Raw genomic sequence first — 17,761 nt, forward strand, 5'->3', positions numbered from 1 at the left:
TGTGGAGTTTACAGTATATGCTTCAGTAGGCCAACATTCTGAGAGAATATTTTACAGCAGACGCCACAACTAGATGACGTATTCCCTCTGTGAATATGTCGAATCGAAAACCTTCATAAAAGGCATTGGGTAAAGGTAAATTAATCCACGAATATAATTTTAAATATATCTTAAGTGACATTTTCATGAATTCATTTTCATGAACTTGATATTAGCGTGAAGCCCATTCAAAAGCAGTATGGAACTTTCATAGGGTATTTAGATTTTACAGAGATTATTGATGTTATAGTTATCCAATCGGAGATTACTGTGACAGTGGTGGCAAATCATCGACAAGTATTCTACTCACATTGGGCGAATGAGAAAACGGATTGAGTGCAATGTTACCAATCACCGCAAAGGGGGAGGGACTTCGAGTCAGGGGCGCGAAGAGTTTGAGGAAAGAAGGAGCAGTAAAATGGCGAATCTTTAAAACTATAATGGTAGATACGTTTTAATATTATAAAAAACAACAAACGTGTGACAATTTGGGGATCTAAATAATTAGCTATTCTACAAGTCGCAACTCGATTGGCGTTGGCGTCTGGTCATTCCCAAACCGATTTATGGTAAAACAAATATTTAAAAAACTGCGTAAACAAAGATTGTTTCGCTAGCTTGAGCCAAGTAACGTAGCTCGCTAGCAAGCTAGCTAACGTTAGCAAATGTTGTATCTGAAGTTAGCATTAGCCAGTTCATGTTCAACCAGCTGAGAAATTAGCGAACTTCGTGGCAACTATCTACTTGGTGTACATGGAGCAAGTGTCCGGTTCCAGCTATGGCTTTGCATAACTTAGTTTTTGTCATTGATGTGGATTATCGGCCATCAGGACACGTCAATGTCAAAAACCATCCACTGAAGCAGGGCATTCTCCGAATTCTGCTTCATTTCGGATATAAGTATGGGTTCGAGAAGGTGCGATGGGGTTACAAATTCTGTCAATCGAGAACTGGACGCAACGCTAACCTGATATCCAGGGGGTCTGATTTTAAAGAACTACGAGACAAAACATTTGAAGACTTCGAGGTGGAGTTTCAATTAAAGTTCGATGCAAGAGAGAAGACAATCTCGGCTCAGCCAAGGAATCAACCCACCAGCCCTGCTGCTTCCATACAGAACGCATTGAAAGAAGCTCTGTTGGACTTCCAATGGGACAGACCAGATATCACCTCTCCCACCAAATTGGCATTGAGACCCAGGAGAGGTCGAGCTGGTAAAGGAGGCCCTCCTCCACCAGAGGATGAATTGTCAAGCTCGGGGAGAAATGTGTTATTCCTCTTGTCAAGCTGTCCTCACTCCAGGGCAGATTTAGGAGAATATGTGTCCCTCACTGGAATCCCTGCCGGTGCCAGTCACACAGATGTTTCCGACCGTATCCTACCCAAGGGACTCCATGAAATGTTGGTCCAACGTCAAGTTGTCCTTCACTGGGTGGACAGCACTTCATATGTCCAGGTAAATAGTAACAGTTACTTTCAAATAACTGGACACTCCACAAATGTTCATTTTGAATCTGTTAAAAGACTTGCTGACCTGTCTTATTTCTCATTCCAGGTTATGAGAAGTGAGGAGCACTGGGGCTCAGAGAGGCTTTCTGAGGTGTTGAGGGAGCTGGGTGGTAGAGTGGTCCCCATGGACGCCCTGCTAAACCTGTGCTGTCCTCACAAGCCCCCCAGTGTTCAGTCCCCACTGGACTCTGGAATCGGCTCCCCTCCAGATGCCATTTTGGGGAGGGAGGCCTTTCCACTCGACTCCAGCATGGGATACCTGTTGTCCTCAGAACGACTGTACCGCCTAGCTTTTCCTGTCCTGGAGGGAGTCCTGAGATGGGGGCAAGGTTTGTGATGCATGGAAGGGATCTGTCATTTGGAAAATCTCCCTCTGTCACTGGATCAATCTCATGACATAACAAAGCTGTTATGCCTTGGTTACACACTACACATTTTCACCAAGTCACAATAAAAGGCCACACTTGTAAAGCTTGTAGTAGTGAAAAGTATTCATCATTGATATGAGTACAACCATCTGGTTTCACATCGACATGCTGTATTTCCCCTGTGTGCTGTCTGTCATGTACTCAGGTGATGCTCCACAGAGCTGCGGTGTGATGTTGGAGCCGGTGGCCCTCAGACAGAGGCTCCCCCCAGCCCCCGTGGAGGTGTGTCTGAAAGGGGTCCTTCAGGGCTGGGACGCTCACTCCCTCACAGAGGCATCCTCCTCGGAGTCCTGGGTGCTGCAGTGTCCCAACAACAACCACACAGACCAGGGTGAAGCTGCCTTCCAACAGCTACTGAGGGAACTCTCTGCCCAGGCTCTTCACATGGTAAAGCTGCACTGTAGCGCCGGTGTTGCAAGATTCTGTTGACACTTTCCAAATGGGAATGAAACCAACCAATATGGCAACAATGTGTAGGACATGGACGTACTGTTATAGCTCGCTACTGTTGTCTTCCTGGTTTAGTTGTGTCAGTATGCTGTAAAATAGCTATTGTGTTCAATTCGAAACGAGAGGGTTTCATCTAAGCTAAAACAACATCTGACTGATGTCCACTATGCTGTGTTCACAATGACCATGATGCTGCTTCCAATAAGACAACATATTCTCCCAACTGATCAGGCTAATAAGTATCAAAATACGAAATTATTATTTTACTGTAAAGTAAAAATTGGCCTAATAACTAGTTTGGTGTCTCCACAGTTTGCAGAGGTGAGTGACGGAGGAGACTTGCCGTGCTCTGCCTTCCTGTCTCCCCTCTCAGCCCTCACGGCTTTGCTCACCATCCTCCGGCCCAGTGTCGCCTCCGGCGACCACACCCTGACCTTGGATGTCATCGCCCCAGCAGCGGCAGACACCTCCTCAGACCTGCCCGAGGTGGTCAGCAGCGTCCTGGGAATGTTCTATGACATCATGGAGGGAGATGGAGGTTATGATTGGCTCTGTTTCATTCCTGTTTTTATTTCCTCTGCACTTTAGGACTCCGCCTTGACATATCTGAGATTACTAGTAACTAGTAGTTACTGTAGGTCTGAGATGACTAGCAACTAGTAGTTACTGTAGGTCTGAGATGACTAGCAACTAGTAGTTACAGTAGGTCTGAGATGACTAGCAACTAGTATTTACAGTAGGTCTGAGATGACTAGCAACTAGTAGTTACTGTAGGTCTGAGATGACTAGCAACTAGTAGTTACAGTAGGTCTGAGATGACTAGCAACTAGTAGTTACTGTAGGTCTGAGATGACTAGCAACTAGTAGTTACAGTAGGTCTGAGATGACTAGCAACTAGTAGTTACTGTAGGTCTGAGATGACTAGCAACTAGTAGTTACTGTAGGTCTGAGATGACTAGCAACTAGTAGTTACTAGTAGTCTGAGCGATAGCTCCACCTTGCTTCTGTGGCATTGGTCTCACCTATGGGTTCGAGAAGGTGCGATGGGGTTACAAATTCTGTCAATCGAGAACTGGACGCAACGCTAACCTGATATCCAGGGGGTCTGATTTTAAAGAACTACGAGTCTGAGATGACTAGCAACTAGTAGTTACTGTAGGTCTGAGATGACTAGCAACTAGTAGTTACTGTAGGTCTGAGATGACTAGCAACTAGTAGTTACTGTAGGTCTGAGATGACTAGCAACTAGTAGTTACTAGTAGTCTGAGCGATAGCTCCACCTTGCTTCTGTGGCATTGGTCTCACCTATTCATCCAGGTCTTAATTGTCTGACTTTCTTACCTTTATACCAAATCAATTACAGATCTCCAGAAAATGATTCACCCTTTTAGTTTATTGGTGCAGTGTTATTGTAACAGACTGAGTACTGTCCTTCATCCACAGCTCCTCGAACTGAGCCCCAGGTTCCTGACTGGGCACAGCAGGAGCTCAGCCATTGGTCCAGCCCACTGACCACTGGGCTGGTGGAGGGCTGGTTCCCGCACGCTGACCAATCAGGAGTCAGCTCCCACTTAATGGAGTCAATGAGGTATGATTTGCCCTTTTAACGTTATGTCTGTAATTATGGGTAATTGAAACAAGACTCGATCACAATTTATTGATGTTAAAGACAAGGTCATTATAACACAGTAGCCTAGTTGTAAATACGTACAGGGCCCTTTAACAATTTCCAGGAGGTTAGTGTCTTTCTTACACACATATAAAAGATGCAGCTAAACTGCTTTATCATGACCTTTTAAACTATTACTCACTATATGTCAATGTCCTGTGTGTGTGTGTGTGTGTGTGTGTGTCCAGGCTGCTCCATGCGGTGCCAGAGGGCGAAACCGAGGGTCAGGAAGAGGAGCTGTCAGACCCCCAGCAGGACTTTGTCAGCAGCCTGTCAGAACTCTACCAGAGAATGACCTCCCAGTCCCACAGCGACAAGACGGGGAAGAAACGTAAGGAGCTGGGGCTGCATAGCTCTCAAGTTTTCTCCCCAAAGCTCTCAAGACCCCCCCCCCTACCCCCTCCCCCCCTCCCCGCTCAAGTCAGTGACCTCTGTTTGTATTTTATAAATGTATCAATATATTTTGTACTAATCAGCGAGCATCTCATAGCTTTCGATTCTCCTGTGATATGCCATCAGTGTAGCAGCTCAAAACCTACAATGGAGAGATGCTTGTTACCATGTTGTTCTTCCCCTGCTGAGTGTCTGTCCACATCTCTCCTCCTGCCTGCAGGTGGCGCCCAGCGCACGCCGGTGAGGCAGAAGATGAAGACGATGAGCCGCTCACTGCAGATGCTGAACGTGGCCCGTCTGAATGTCAAGGCCCAGAAAAGCCAGGCTGTGGAGACAGAGGGGGGGGCGCCGGGGGCCGAGGGCTGCAGGGGACAGGAGAGGCTGGGGAAGAGACGCTCAGGAGACAGGGCCAAGACTGGACACAACGCCCAACGTAAGTGTCTGTCTGTCTGACCCAACGTAAGTGTCTGTCTGTCTGACCCAACGTAAGTGTCTGTCTGTCTGACCCAACGTAAGTGTCTGTCTGTCTGACCCAACGTAAGTGTCTGTCTGTCTGACCCAACGTAAGTGTCTGTCTGGCCCAACGTAATTGTCTGTCTGGCCCAACGTAAGTGTCTGCCTGTCTGTTTGACCCCCACCACAACAACAACACAACAGGGATATATCTTCTGCTCCCAAAGGCCTCACCCATAGTCTCAGCATGGTTCAGATTCAGCTTTTAATGCTCAATTGATTGATGATAGAGGTCTATTCTCATAATTGGTAGACAATGGAATGAAGATGGCCGCATTCAAGAGTGATTACAGAGCATTTAGATAAAATGGTATATTTTATAGAGCGGAGTTGGCTCTTTTGTGTTTTATGTAGTGTAGGGAATCATGTCAGCTCTGTACTTTCTGTTTATCTTCAATGAATGTTCTGAACATCCCACCACTTAATAACTGTCACAAACTTCCCTGCCTTCTCTCCTGTCAGACTTCAAGAGCGAGGCCGAGCTGCTGTCCCACCTGAAGGCCGGCTATGAGAAGACTGTGGCTGAGAGAGACTCCTCCCTCCTCACTGAGGCCCAACACCTCCTCTCTGCTGTCAAGATGTTCCTGAGGCCCAACCCAGACCTGGGGGTAAGACAGACCTGGGGGTAAGACAGACCTGGGGGTAAGACAGACAGAGAAGAAAATACCTAGTGGACAGGTTCTGTTTGAAAATCCTTAAGGTCTCTCTCTTCTCCCCTTAAAGTAATACCTGACTTGACATGATGAGATAAAAAGCTAATGTGAAGTAATACCTGACTTGACATGAGGAGATAAAAAGCTAATGTGAAGTAATACCTGACTTAACATGAGGATATAAAAAGCTAATGTGAAGTAATACCTGACTTGACATGATGAGATAAAAAGTTAATGTGAAGTAATACCTGACTTGACATGAGGAGATAAAAAGCTAATGTGAAGTAATACCTGACTTGACATGAGATAAAAAGCTAATGTGAAGTAATACCTGACTTGACATGAGGATATAAAAAGCTAATGTGAAGTAATACCTGACTTGACATGATGAGATAAAAAGCTAATGTGAAGTAATACCTGACTTGACATGAGGAGATAAAAAGCTAATGTGAAGTAATACCTGACTTGACATGAGGAGATAAAAAGCTAATGTGAATGCAAGGTAGGTTTGGGCGATTTATTAGGATATCATATACAGTGGGGAGAACAAGTATTTGATACACTGCCGATTTTGCAGGTTTTCCTACTTACAAAACATGTAGAGGTCTGTAATTTTAATCATAGGTACACTTCAACTGTGAGAGACGGAATCTAAAACAAAAATCCAGAAAATCACATTGTATGACTTAAGTAATTAATTTCCATTCTATTGCAAGACATAAGTATTTGATCACCTACCAACCAGTAAGAATTCCGGCTCTCACAGACCTGTTCGTTTTTCTTTAAGAAGCCCTCCTGTTCTCCACTCATTACCTATATTAACTGCACCTGTTTGAACTCGTTACCTGTATAAAAAACACCTGTCCACACACTCAATCAAACAGACTCCAACCTCTCCACAATGGCCAAGACCAGAGAGCTGTGTAAGGACATCAGGGATAAAATTGTAGACCTGCACAAGGCTGGGATGGGCTACAGGACAATAGGACAATAGGCAAGCAGCTTCGTGAGAAGGCTACAACTGTTGGCGCAATTATTAGAAAATGGAAGAAGTTCAAGATGACGGTCAATCACCCTCGGTCTGGGGCTCCATGCAAGATCTCACCTCGTGGGGCATCAATGATCATGAGGAAGGTGAGGGATCAGTCCAGAACTACACGGCAGGACCTGGTCAATGACCTGAAGAGAGCTGTGACCACAGTCTCAAAGAAAACCATTAGTAACACACTACGCCGTCATGGATTAAAATCCTGCAGCCCACGCAAGGTCCCCCTGCTCAAGCCAGCGCATGTCCAGGCCCGTCTGAAGTTTGCCAATGACCATCTGGATGATCCAGAGGAGGAATGGGAGAAGGTCATGTGGTCTGATGAGACAAAAATAGAGCTTTTTGGTCAAAACTCCACTCGCCGTGTTTGGAGGAAGAAGGATGAGTACAACCCCAAGAACACCATCCCAACCGTGAAGCATGGAGGTGGAAACATCATTCTTTGGGGATGCTTTTCTGCAAAGGGGACAGGACGACTGCACCGTATTGAGGGGAGGATGGATGGGGCCATGTATCGCGAGATCTTGGCCAACAACCTCCTTCCCTCAGTAAGAGCATTGAAGATGGGTCGTGGCTGGGTCTTCCAGCATGACAACGACCCGAAACACACAGCCAGGGCAGCTAAGGAGTGGCTCCATAAGAAGCATCTCAAGGTCCTGGAGTGGCCTAGCCAGTCTCCAGACCTGAACCCAATAGAAAATCTTTGGAGGGAGCTGAAAGTCCGTATTGCCCAGCGACAGCCCCGAAACCTGAAGGATCTGGAGAAGGTCTGTATGGAGGAGTGGGCCAAAATCCCTGCTGCAGTGTGTGCAAACCTGGTCAAGACCTACAGGAAACGTATGATCTCTGTAATTGCAAACAACGGTTTCTGTAACAAATATTAAGTTCTGCTTTTCTGATGTATCAAATACTTATGTCATGCAATAAAATGCAAATTAATTACTTAAAAATCATACAATGTGATTTTCTGGATTTTTGTTTTAGATTCTGTCTCTCACAGTTGAAGTGTACCTATGATAAGAATTACAGACCTCTACATGCTTTGTAAGTAGGAAAACCTGCAAAATCGGCAGTGTATGAAATACTTGTTCTCCCCACTGTATCAGCGATATACGCGAATACCGATTTATCGTGATATTTAACAATTTAGATTATATGAAAATGTGGCTATCGGCCAACCCTAATGCAAGGGATCCTCTTCATTACGTTCACGTATTCCGTCTGAATATGCATGAAGTAACTCTTTCTCTCTGCTCAACAGGTGCAGGTCTGGCTCTTCGTCCAACAGAACCTGCTCAAGTCCAGCAAGTCCATCCGCCAGCTTTACAGCAACGCTCCTGACGCCGACAGCAAAGTTCGAGAGTAAGTAGTGACTGTTAAACATAATATTTTGAAGCCAGAGACTACTATTATTATATTGAACAGCAGCTTATGGTCCTCACTGATATGTGTGATTTTAAATAGAGGGTTGTTTTCATTAAGCACCAAACCGACTGAAATGGAGACTACCTGGACTGGTCCAATAAGAAACGCTCATTGTTTTCGGGTTCAAAATGTTTTACCACGGTTTTCTCTACTGAACACGACCAATGACTAACACTGACGTCTCTCTCAGGTGCCAGCTGCAGGCGGTGCTCAGGTTCGAGATGTGCCGACTCCTCCCCTCTGAGCAGCAGGCCGACACACCGGATGTGGAGCAGATGGTGGAGGAGGTAGGAAACGACTGATCATAGCCACCTCCACAACCCCATCACATTACTACCTGGATCCAAACGAAATAGGAGTCATTGACATGCTTTGATTTCTCCTTCCCTCTACCCAGGTGGCTGATATGCTGAGGATCATCTCTCTAACCAAAGACCCGGTGTACCTGGCCAAGTTCCTGCAAGATGAGGTCCTCCCCGTGTGAGTTTCCTCTCTGTGAAATCGGACTGAACATTAGGGGTTGAATCCAGATTAAGGAGATGAGGCAAATAGCGCTGTATAAAGTTATAGTATAAATAAAGCTGTATAAAGTTATAGTGTAAATAGAGCTGTATAAAGTTATAGTGTAAATAGCGCTGTATAAAGTTATAGTGTAAATAGCGCTGTATAAAGTTATAGTATAAATAGCGCTGTATAAAGTTATAGTGTAAATAGCGCTGTATAAAGTTATAGTATAAATAGCACTGTATAAAGTTATAGTATAAATAGCGCTGTATAAAGTACAATAAATGGTGTTGTGGGCTGTCAGGTTCCTGACGACCATCCCGAGGGTCCTAGCAGACGTCTACCACAGCCTGGGAACCCAGCTGCCCGCCGCCCTGTCAGCCGTGCTGCCTTCGGACTTCTTCAGCGACGAGTCCGTGACCAAGGACAGCGTTTCTCCCTCCTCCTCCTCCCCTCCCCTCTCCACGGCCCTCAGCATGGCCTCCGACTGCGGGGAGCGACTACAGGAGCTACGCGACCGCTCCGCCAGCAAGAGGAGGTGAGTTAGCTTGGGCCAGAGGGACAATACGCTTAGTCAGCAAGGCTTTATCTGCTGTGATACAGTGACTGTTCCAAGTTATCTGCTTTGTAATATGGTAATAATAATCTATGCCACTTAGCCAACGCTTTTATCCAAAGCGACTTACAGGACAGTGGAAATGAATCCATGACTTTGGCGTTGCCAGTGCCACGCTCTTACCAACTGAGCCACACAGGACCATGGGAACTTCGTTAGATGATAACAGCTAAACCATTTTACATGTACTTCTTGTTGAAGTGGATGAATGTCTGCTTGTTGTTAGTACACTTTCATATAGCCCTCTTCAACTAACCTCTGTTGTGTTTGAGGAGTGGGAGGCTGACTCGCCATCGCAGCATGACTGAAGCATCCCAGAGTCTACAGATAGAGATGCCCAGGAAGTCCACCAGAGCGGTGAGCTAAGACGGGATACATTATTTTATTCTACAACAGCTGTAAAGTCAGATAAAATAGGGCCTCGATCACTGGGTCTTCGTAATATTGATCTTGTGTTAGTCCTGTCTGGACGGATGTACAGTATGAACGTACTAATCACCCAAATGTTGATCTCCCTGTGTCGTATGAACAGGCCAAGCCAAAGCTCTGTGTTTCTGTGGAGAAAACAGCCGCTGAACCGCCCCCACCCCCAAAGCAGGCTGCACAAGGTAAGTAATTTCCTCCAACTCCTCTGTTAGATCAACAAACTCCTTGTCTCTGGGGGGGGGTAGAAGCTATTGGCCAGTCTTTCAGTTTTTCCCATGATGCTCCTGTACTGCCCGCGTTTGATTGATTGAAGCAGGGAGAACTGGGCGTGGCTGAGGTCCCTGATGATCTTCTTGGCCTGCCTGCGACACCTGGTGTTGTAGGTGTCCCGTAGGGAAGGCAGTGTACATCTTAGCCATCTTGTGCTGTGATTGTCCAATTCAATTAACACAACATTATTTGGTCCACAGAGGTCACAAAGGTCCGGAGGAACTTGTTCAACCAGGAGACTATTTCCCCTTCCAAGAAGGCCAAGATGCCCAGGAGTCGGTCTGTCTCGGCCGTGGAGGGACTGAAGCGAAAACGCTCCCAGACGACAGGTGGTGGTGGTAAAGACAGTATATTCCATGATACTTCAGCATTCCTAGAGCTCCTTACATCAGTAACAAGCGAAAAGGTTTTGTTAGCACTGGGACTTACAGAGGAAATCTGCCCTTTCAGATCGGCATTCCCTCCTGACCAAAAAGGTGATGGAGACGCCCCTTCATAAGCAGGTGTCCAACCGCCTGCTGCACAGGCAACAGATGGGCAGGTGAGTCCGACATGTTAAAAAAAATATATATATATATATCCAGATTATAAACTATATACCATAATAAAATATATATATATATATATATATATATATATATATATATATATATACTGAACAAAAATATAAAGGCAACATGTAAAGGCAGGCAGATGGCAGACAGCGTGTGTGGTGTCGTGTGGGCGAGTGGTTTTCTGATGTCAACATTGTGAATAGAGTTCCCTGTGGTGGTAGTGGGGTTATGGTATGGGCAGGCATAAGCTACGGAGAGCGAACACAATTGCATTTTATCGATGGCAATTTGAATGCACAGAGATACCGTGACGAGATCCTGAGGCACATTGTCGTGCCATTCATCCGCCGCCATCACCCCATGTTTCAGCATGATAATGCACAGCCCCATGTCGCAAGGATCTGATGCACAATTCCTGGAAACTGAAAATGTCCCAGTTCTTCCATGGTCTGCATACTCACCAGACATGTCACCCATTGAGCATGTTTGGGATGCTCTGGATCCACATGTACGACAGCGTGTTCCAGTTCCCTCCAATATCCAGCAACTTCTTACAGCCATTGAAAAGGAGTGGGACAACATTCGATAGGCCACAATCAACAGCCTGATCAACTCTATGCGAAGGAGATGTGTCGCGGTGCATGAAGAAAATGGTGGTCACACCAGATATTGACTGGTTTTCTGATCCATGCCCCTACCTTTTTTTAAAGGTATCTGTGACCAACACATGCATATCTGTATTCCCAGTCATGTGAATTCCATAGATTAGGGCCTAATTGGGCGGCAGGTAGCTTAGTGGCTAAGAGCGTTGTGCCAGTAACCTAAAGGTCCCTGGTTCTAATCCCCAAGCCGACTAGGTGAAAAATCTGTCTGTGCCCTTGAGCAAGGCACTTAACCCTAATTGCTTTTGTAAGTCGCTCTGGATAAGAGCGTCTGCTAAATATAAAAACAAAAACAAAAAATTGTTTATTTAAATTGAATGATTTCCTTATATGAACTGTAACTCAGTAAAACCTTTAAAATGGTTGCAGGTTGCATTTATATTTTTGTTCAGTGTATATTTCCACACTATGAGGTTGGAATAATACTTGGAAATTATAAAAATTATAATGACTTTTTAGTGTATGAGCTGTTTGAAAAGACTGCCTGTTTTGGTGGGATGGAGTTTTGGCCTGCCTGGGGCCATCACCAATCGGTAAATTAGTTAATAGACCAATAAGAAAGAGTTCCAAACCTCTCTGCCAATAACAGCTAGTTTTCAGTTTTCCCCTCCCCACTCAGACCACTCCTAGTAAAATTGTGTTTTGAGAAATCGCTTAGAAGCAATATTTGTTTATTTTTTACCATTTTAATTGAAAACAATAACAGTAAAGTAATTATTTGTCACCCAGAAATGATTTGATATTGAGATTAGAAGAAAAAAAAAACGGCTGCATTGGACCTTTTAATATTAATTAACCAATTAATTTGTCATCATTCATATATTAAAAAATTGTATTTCATCGTTGGCAGTGCAAGTGGCTCAGAATTGGCCTGTGGAGAGCCTTGTTGTATTATATATTAGTTTAACATTTTATTTGTTTAGGAGAAGTTATTACTGTAACTGAATTGGTAGCAGTGCATCATGGGGGACAATAGTGGATAAGCAAAATGTGAAATGTCCTGACTGTTTGATTTGTCAGGAGGTCTGTCCCGACGGAGGAGTGCATCGTTGAGGAGTCGCCAGAGAAGCCTCCAGAAGGTCAGTGACGGGGGCTAAGAGTGTATATGAAACAGACAATGTCCTGTGCACATTTCTGAGATGCTAATAAAGTTTTTAATATCAACCACATCATAAATTTAATTGTATAAGTTGATAAACAGTCAGTGGTTTTAATTGTTTTAAAATGACAATATGAAAGACATGAAAAATGATGTTATGATATTTATAACAGACTTGAGGAGGAGTCCAAGGTTGAAGAATTTTGCCAGGAGACATTCCAGCTTCTACTCAAGCTCCCAGCCTCGCTCCCGCAACCTGGACAGAGCTCTCTCCTCCTCTCAGCTCCCGCTCAGCAACAGCAAAATAGGTAGGTGGACTAAACACCATTATTTCAGGTGTATCAGTACAGTTATCTTTCAGCTGACACACATTGACAGTTGATCATTCAATTGCTGTAGGTGCGGTAAGCCTGCGGTCAGTACGGTCTCCAGTACGTCTTCTGTTTGAAGCCACACAGTCCAGTTCCAGCTGGAGGCAGCTGTCTGACTCTGATGTCTTCCAGGTAACTACTCCATCTCGTTGAACCTCTTCAGTTGTCATGCAGTGCATTCGGAAAGTATTCAGACCCCTTCACTTTTTCCACCTTTTGTTACGTTACAGCCTTATTCTAAAATGGATTAAAAATTTAATAAATCCTCATCAATCTACACACAATACCCCATAATGACAGGTTTCTAGAAACGTTTGCACATTTATAAAAATAAAAAAAAGTATTCAGACCCTTTCCTATGAGACTCAAAATTGAGCTCAGGTGCATCCTGTTTCCATTGGTCATCCTTGAGATGTTTCTACAACTTGATTGGAGTCCACCTGTGGTAAATTCAATTGATTAGACATTATTTGGAAAGGCACACACCTGTCTATATAAGGTCCCACAGTTGACAGTGCATGTCAGAGCAAAAACCAAGCCATGAGGTCAAAGGAATTGTACGTAGAGCTCCGAGACAGGATTGTGTCGAGGCACAGATCTGGGGAAGGTTACCATAAATTGAAGGTCCCCAAGAACACAGTGGCCTCCATCAAATGGAATAAGTTTGGAACCACCAAGACTCTTCCTAGAGGTGGCCGTGCGGCCAAACTGAGCAATCGTAGCAGAAGGGCCTTGGTCAGGGAGGTGACCAAGAACGTGATGGTCACTGATAGAGCTCCAGAGTTCCTCTGTGGAGATGGGAGAACCTTCCAGAAGGACAACAATCTCTGCAGCACTCCACCAATCAGGCCTTTTATGGGATAGTGGCCAGACGGAAGCCACTCCTCAGTAAAATGCACGACAGCCCGCTTGGAGTTTGCCTAAAGGACTCTGACCATGAGAAACAAGATTCTCTGGTCTAATGAAACCAAGATTGAACTCTTTGGCCTGAATGCCAAGCGTCACGTCTGGAGGAAACCTGGCACCGCTTGTCACCTGGCCAATACCATCCCTACGGTGAAGCATGGTGGTGGCAGCGTCATGCTGTGGGGATGTTTTTCAGCGGCAGGGACTGGGAAACTAATCAGGATCGAGGGAAAGATGAACGGAGCAATGTACAGAGGGATCCTTGACGAAAACCTACTCCAGAGCGCTCAGGACCTCACACTGGGGTGAAGGTTCACCTTCCAACAGGACAACGACCCTAAGCACACAGCCAAGACAATGTAGGAGTGGCTTCGGGACAAGTCTCTGAATATCCTTGAGTGGCCCAGCCAGAGCCCGGACTTGAACCCGATCGAACATCTCTGGAGAAACCTGAAAATAGCTGTGCAGCATCGCTCCCCGTCCAACCTGACAGCGCTTGAGAGGATCTGCAGAGAAGAATGGGAGAAACTCCCCAAATACAGGTGTGCCAAGCTTGTAGCGTCATACCCAAGAAGACTTGAGGCTGTAATCGCTGCCAAAGGTGCTTCAACAAAGTACTGAGTAAAGATTCTGAATACTTATGTAAATGTGATATTTATTTTTATTTTTGTGCAAAAATGTATAAAAACCAGTTTTCGCTTTGCCATCGGGTATTGTGTAGATTATTGAGGATTTATTTTTTAAATCAATTTTAGAATAAGGCTGTAACGTAACTAAAGGTGGAAAAGGTGAAAGGGTCTGAATATTTACCGACTGCACTGTATACCAAAAAAAAAAAAATCTCCCAAGCAAAGAATAACAATACTGATTAATTTACGATACTTATTGGAAATACTTGATTGGTTTTCCTTTTCAGAGTCCAAAGAAAACTCCTACAAAGTCGCCTGGTAGGTCTGCTAGAGGGAGCAGGACATCCAGAAGCCCTCAGACCCCCAGAACACCTAAGACCCACAGGTCCTCCAGGGTCCAGAGTTACTCGGTCACAGACAGCCAGATGGCAGGGCCCTCTCACGGGCAGGGCGGCATGGCCCTGAGGGGCAGCCCCTTCAGATCCCCAGCCAGGAGGAGCCTGGTGCTGGAGACGCCCCAAAAGGTGAGCCCTCTGAAGGGCATCCTGAGGACTCCGGTCAAGACAGTACTGGAGTGTCTGTCTCCCATCGGCGCTCGCCAGCTCCAGAGCCCTCCCTGCTCCAGAACACCCAGGAAGCATGTCACCTGGTCCCCGTCTCCACGGAAACCTAGAGTCGCGGAGACTAACACACCCTTCAAGGTGCCAGAGTCGCCTCGCCTTTCCACCCGACGCTCTCCAAAGCTGTTGATGAACACACCTGAAAAGTTCTGCAGTCCGCTCAAGAGTCCCAGCAGCAAACAGGCAATATCTAAGACTCCAGAAAAAGTAGTACAGCGATCGCTCAGAATTTCCCCCGAGGCGTCTCTGTCCAGGATTCAGGAAAATTCTGCTGCAGGTGGCGTTGAGATGACGCCAGAGAAAAGTGGACATCAGAGGTCTTCCAAACGGCTTGTTATGGGAAAGTTCAACACACCTGTTAAGGATGAGCAGGACCTCCCTGATGGTCCCCAGAAACGCCACTCTTCTGGTTCCACACCACCTCCTGACCACTTCTCCCCACCCACTCCCACCACCAGAACCCCCAGGAAATCTATGAGCCCTGGCCACCGCATGCACACACCCTCTGGAGGAACTCCTGTTGAAGACTATCTCTCCATGCCTCCAGACCAAGGCATGCCTACACCAACGAAAGGGACCTCCGTATTGTCAAGGTCCAAAACGTCACCTAAGACTCCTGTCAAAACCCAACTGAATAAAACGACAGTTGTCACCTCTTCAGCTAAACGTTTGACCAGGACTGGCTCTGGCCAGGGTGTGAAAGCTAAAACCAGGCAGAACCTGAGATCCCTGTCAAATGAGAGTTTAACTGTAGTAGCAGCCAGCACGGATCTTACAAGTGAGGAAACCAGTGACAACGTGACCAGCGGAAATGTGCCATCAGACTTCCAGGAGAGGGAGCAGTCTTCCCAGTCCAACTCCCAGGCCTTGGGGGAAGAGATGGAGGCCAGCTCCCAGCAGCTTGAATCTTCCCAGTTCAGCACCACCACCAGTGAGGACGAGAGCATCGACATCTCCGAGGCCACCGTGGTCAAGACCCAAATCACTGACGGCCTCAAGATGCACATATCCTTCTCCAGGAAACCCTCAAAGTCCGGCGACCAAGTCTTAGAGTTTACCGGAGCCTCTGCCAAACAGCCAATGCCCGCAGAAACCACTACACCTGGGAGAAGCTATGGTTTCCGCCGGACCCCTGACCGCCAGCAGAGGGAGGCAGCAGCCCGTTGGGGGTACTCCACTGAACCATCTCGGTTCTCCACCCCCAGGACTTCAGGAATCCCCACAAGTCGCAAGAAGGAGCTCGTCAGCCCGAACCCCCTTGCATACCAAGTGGAGCTGGAGATGCAGGCGTCGGGGCTGCCCAAGCTCAAGTTAAAGCGCATGGACTCCTTCAATGCCGGGGATGGGGCTGCAGGGTCTCAGACTCCCACTGTCAGTATGAACCACCCCCACACGGACAGCCCTCTTGGCCTCTGCTCCAAACACAGAGACTCCGGTTGCGTCTCGCCATCACTATGCACCCACGGCACTCCCGCCAAGGGCACGCCGGGGAAAGGGGGCTTCCAGACGTACATCTGCCAGTCCTACACCCCTACGCACCACCCCGCAGGGACCATGTCCCCCCTGGGCACAGCAGAGCTCATCCCCCTGACCCCGTCCCCCCAGAGCATGGGAAGGTCCACCCCAGAGAGCCTCAACAGCTGGCCCCGAAAGAAGAGGGCTCGGCCTGGGGCGGTGGGGGGCAAGCAGCGGGGCTTGAAGGAGGAGCCCCTGCTAGAGGGGCTGGAGATGTTGGACGAGACCGAGCTGGAGGGAGTCTACAGACTGAAGGAGACTGAGGAGACTGACGCCCTTCCAGCCAGCATGGCACCACTGGCTCCCAGGTCCAGCCAGGTTACCAGGCCCTCCCCTGGTAAGAGAGCAGGCTCTCCTCTGGACCAGCTGGAGGACATGGACTGGATGGGACAGGTTCAGCAGGCTGAAGGTGCCGAGCCTCTAAAAGATGAAGATTCCGTCTGGGCCACTGGAACTGTTCACTGTGAGTCTTTTTATTAATTTAATTTATTAATATGATTCCTCTAATGGTGACATTTTCATCTGTTTATTGATTCGCAATAGTTGATTTTTGTTTGTTGGTTTGATTGATTACCTTCAGCATTGGTGACACCCCCAGCTCCAAGGTGAGGAAGCCAGTGTCTGCCAGTGGGATTCTAGCCCTCACTCAGTCGCCCATGTTATTCAAGGGGAAGGCAAGTTCTGCCACCAAGAGAACCCCTTTATTTTCTAGGTGAGATTATGCTCAGACTTATGTATGTTTATATTACTCTACTACCAGTGTTTAGTTTTGTTCCTAATATCTCAGCTAGGAATTTTAAAATATGCCATTCAGTTCAGAAAAGGCTAAATGATGTGTAAAGAAATGTACATCTGATTGTCTTTTAGATTAAGCCCCTTCTCACAAGAAGATGGAGTTTGAGTTGGAGCTCTCTCCCTTCAGCCAGCCCCCCCAGACGGCCAACTACAGGAAAGACCTACAGCATGAAGAGACTGACCTGGACTGGCCTGGACTGACCTGGACTGGCCTGGCCCAGCAGTCTCCATGTCAGACTTCTTTCAACCCAGCGGTTTTGTAAGGTATTCTTTAAACAGGGGGCCCAAATGTTGATTATTTCATATTTGAGGCCTCAGAAAAAAGCTCTGCCTATGAATGTTCTGCCACAACCTACCCTGAGAGAACATCATTGGACACTTGGCTTTTTCGCCAACCCTGGGTTGATGGCTGGTTATCTTTTCCTTGTGGATTGGTATATGTATGACTGAAGTATTTGCTTGGGATATTTGTTAGTCCAAAGGGTCAAATCAAATACAAACACTTTTTTCTCTGGATCAAAAGCGTAATTGAACTACATTACAATCAAGTCTCACAACATGAACATTTTAAAAGATTATGGTTCTTAATGTTTATTTATTGGCTAGTTTGTGTTTTTTTTATTTGTTTTTGTCACACAACTTATTTTTCGTAAAAGGGAAGATATAGTGG

General features: G+C 46.3%; 1 protein-coding gene across 3 annotated transcripts; it reads left to right on the forward strand.

Annotated features, from left to right (window-relative positions):
* The first annotated feature begins 434 nt into the window (after positions 1 to 434).
* On the forward strand, positions 435 to 16,994 carry ticrr (TopBP1-interacting, checkpoint, and replication regulator). 3 transcript variants are annotated; one of them, XM_041849921.2, is made up of 21 exons: positions 435 to 1,495; positions 1,595 to 1,877; positions 2,122 to 2,363; positions 2,739 to 2,964; positions 3,870 to 4,014; positions 4,284 to 4,426; positions 4,709 to 4,921; positions 5,464 to 5,609; positions 7,961 to 8,061; positions 8,315 to 8,411; positions 8,522 to 8,604; positions 8,933 to 9,166; positions 9,517 to 9,601; positions 9,777 to 9,852; positions 10,141 to 10,278; positions 10,391 to 10,481; positions 12,177 to 12,235; positions 12,429 to 12,563; positions 12,655 to 12,758; positions 14,449 to 16,759; positions 16,877 to 16,994. In XM_041849921.2, the coding sequence occupies exons 1-21, from the start codon at positions 818 to 820 to the stop codon at positions 16,903 to 16,905; spliced, it is 5,619 nt and encodes a 1,872-aa protein (XP_041705855.2). In that variant the 5' UTR covers positions 435 to 817; the 3' UTR covers positions 16,906 to 16,994. The 3 variants fall into 3 exon arrangements, with proteins under 3 accessions (XP_041705855.2, XP_041705859.2, XP_041705856.2); XM_041849925.2 differs by having other exon boundaries at positions 10,141 to 10,269; XM_041849922.2 differs by having other exon boundaries at positions 9,520 to 9,601.
* The last annotated feature ends 767 nt before the right edge of the window (positions 16,995 to 17,761 follow it).

The sequence above is a fragment of the Coregonus clupeaformis genome, chromosome 26 (genome assembly GCF_020615455.1).
Source record: "Coregonus clupeaformis isolate EN_2021a chromosome 26, ASM2061545v1, whole genome shotgun sequence".
Taxonomy (NCBI): Eukaryota; Metazoa; Chordata; class Actinopteri; order Salmoniformes; family Salmonidae; genus Coregonus; species Coregonus clupeaformis.